General features: G+C 44.8%; 1 protein-coding gene across 1 annotated transcript; it reads left to right on the forward strand.

Moving 5' to 3' along the window:
• The first annotated feature begins 1,006 nt into the window (after window positions 1-1,006).
• Window positions 1,007-2,472, forward strand: LOC122177247. The gene is given in 2 exon segments (XM_042866425.1): window positions 1,007-1,409; window positions 1,412-2,472. Coding segments are annotated over 2 exon segments (1,464 nt in total).
• Window positions 2,473-2,759: the final 287 nt, after the last annotated feature.

Below are 2,759 nucleotides of genomic sequence, written 5' to 3' on the forward strand. Positions count from 1 at the left end.
TGTTATGGTGTGGAATACTGATGACCAAAAATCATAAAACCATGACAGTTTTCTGACAACAGACTCCTCATGAAGAAGAACAGGTTTCTGACAACAGATTCCTCATGAAGAACGGAGGATTTCTGGCAGCAGATTCCTCCTGAAGAAGAAGAGGCATTCCTGACGATCAGACTCCTCGTGAGGTGACTCCTGCATGCTGTCGAATTCTCCTGTGCCTGCTGCCTGAGCACTGCTGCAGCTTCAAGGATTGGCTCCTCGACTTCTTCGTCTACCTGCCTGCTGCCCAAGGCCGGCCACGCTGCTGCTCCCCATCCCCTTGCTGCATCTGCCTGGGACCTTCAAACGCCATGCAACGGGACCGCTGCTGGATCCTGCTGGTGACTATCCCTGCTTTACGCAACTCCTGCTTCTTTCCCATCTTTTCTATCGCCCTCCTTCCCTTCCCCATCTCCCTGATTAGGTTTGGTAATAAACAGGATGAACAACATATGAACCGTTGTTTCTTAATCTCACGCCGGGTATACAGATATTAAAAGAACCTCCTCTCCCTCCTATAAATTGGAGCGAGACATTTTTATTGGCGTAGTCGGCAGGATACCCACTGTGAGAGTGTTGTCCTTCCAGATATAGTTTGAAACTTTTTTTCTGTGTGCACCTCCTGGAGTTGCAAGGAGCGATAGTTTTGAAAATTTAGACGTGAGTCCTTCTCCAGGAAGACCGCTCCATATTCTCAAACTTGAATATTTGCATTTTGATTAATATGTGTGTGCCTCCTCAGGAAGACTTCTCTGGTTATATTTTGTGACTTAAACGTGTGTGCCTCTCCAAGAAGTTTTATTTCCTATTGTCTTTGTGTGCTCCCCTCAACAAAAGGGAGGTGTGATTGGAGCTTTTGCATTTGTTTAGGTGTGGTCTATCTCCTTGGGAGGAGCGGAAAAGAGTAACTGAGCTTTTGAATACGTGTACCTCCTCCTCCCTTAGTATAGATCTTTCACTGTGTTAAGAAATGAGTAACAGTATTGCCAGTATGAAAAGTGAAGATGTGTTATTTGACCTTTTAGAAAAGCAAGGTGCTCGTCCCTCTTTGTCAGGGGTGGACTGGGCACACCAAAATTGGCATAATTTGCAGAGTGTTTCAGACCGTATTAGTGTCTTACAGAATGAGGCTCGTACACAAGCTGGAAAAGGAAAGTCGTTTATTTGTGCCGTACTCGGGGCTGCTTTAAAAGCTGCTGTGGAGTTTCGAAATGAAAAGCATTCAGCAGAACTCCAAACCATAGAAGCACTACAGGAATCGGTTACAGTTACACAAGAATTGGTAAAAACTCTGCAGAATCAAATAGTTAATCTTGAGGAACAATTAGAAAGAGAGAAACATAATTCTGCCTTGTTGCAGATGGCTTTCAAAGAACTGTTAAGAAAAGACTAGACAAATTAGAAATCCCAATAGCTCCATTGAGTCCCTTGATAAAAACAGAATATACCTTCGATAACAGCGAGGATCTAGATCCTCAAATGAATGTTAAAGAAATTCCCTTCTCGGCCACTGAGCTTGCAAAATTGAAAAGGGACTTTAGCCGCTCTCCAAAGGAATCAGAAACAGAATATGTATGGAGGGTGAGTCTCACTGGTGGCGACCAGATTCAGTTAACAGAAAAGGAAGCAGAAGGTTACTGGGGACCAGGAGTATTTTTAACTACTGGTAACAATCGTGCTCCCTGGTCATTAACGCAAAGGGCTGCCTATTGGGCAGGTGGTCTCAACCCTTTAGAACGGGGAGACCCTCTTGCCATTACTGGAACTACTGACCAATTAGTAGAATGCGTTCAAAAGGCTGCTTATCTCCAACTGATGTATGATAGAAAGCTGCAGCCGCATCATGAATCTCCCATGATGATGCCCGTTGATCCTGAGAGAATGACCCCTTTAATTAGAGGGCTTCCGGAATCACTGAAACCCATAGGCATACAATTACAAGCAAGGATACAAACTGTGTCACAGGGCGAAAGAACCCAGGCAGTGTTAGAAGAAACTGTAACCCCCAACCATCTGCAGTCAGGATGCAAAGTATGGACGTGGGGGGAGGTAGCCCAAGAGTTAATTAACTATGGAAGAAAATATGGGACGGTGATTTCTTTTCCCAGTAAATCCGAGCCAAGAAGTGTAAGGCTTGCAACAGCCAGTCTTGCCCCCACGCCACCTAGCCCAAAGCTCAGTGGGTCTGGAAGGGTCTCATTGCCAGTAAAAACCGGTAGGCGGAATATCTTTCATAAACGTAATGGACTTTGGACTCTGGGTTGGAAAAAGGGTATTCCACGAAATTTGATGGATGGATTGATAACAGATAGGTTAGAGAAATTAGTTAACTGGTGACCAGAACAAAAGCTCGAGAATCTTGAGGAAAGCAAAACCCCAGGTTCTAGGGCCTCTCTCAGGGAACCTGAACGGCTATCCAAGCCATTAGAAAACTGATGTCTCTGCCCTGCCAAGTGGCCCACCCCTCTTTTGATGAAGCTCAGGACTTGGCCTTGTGGGCTGCAAGTGCACACTGCTGGCTCATGCTCAACTGTCATGGTTTTATGATTTTTGTTACTGGTATTACACATTATAAAATCATGTGGTGCACTGGGAGTTAAAGAGTTAATGCTCTAGTTCTGTGAATCTGTTTCCATTTTCTGTTCAGAGGACCTGTCCACAGATCGTGAGATGTGTTTCTCTTCTCTTCTCTTCTCTTCTCTTCTCTTCTCTTCTCTTCTCTT

Source organism: Lagopus leucura, unplaced genomic scaffold, assembly GCF_019238085.1.
Source record: "Lagopus leucura isolate 7727_CA_CO unplaced genomic scaffold, USGS_WTPT01 Super-Scaffold_100001, whole genome shotgun sequence".
NCBI lineage: Eukaryota > Metazoa > Chordata > Aves > Galliformes > Phasianidae > Lagopus > Lagopus leucura.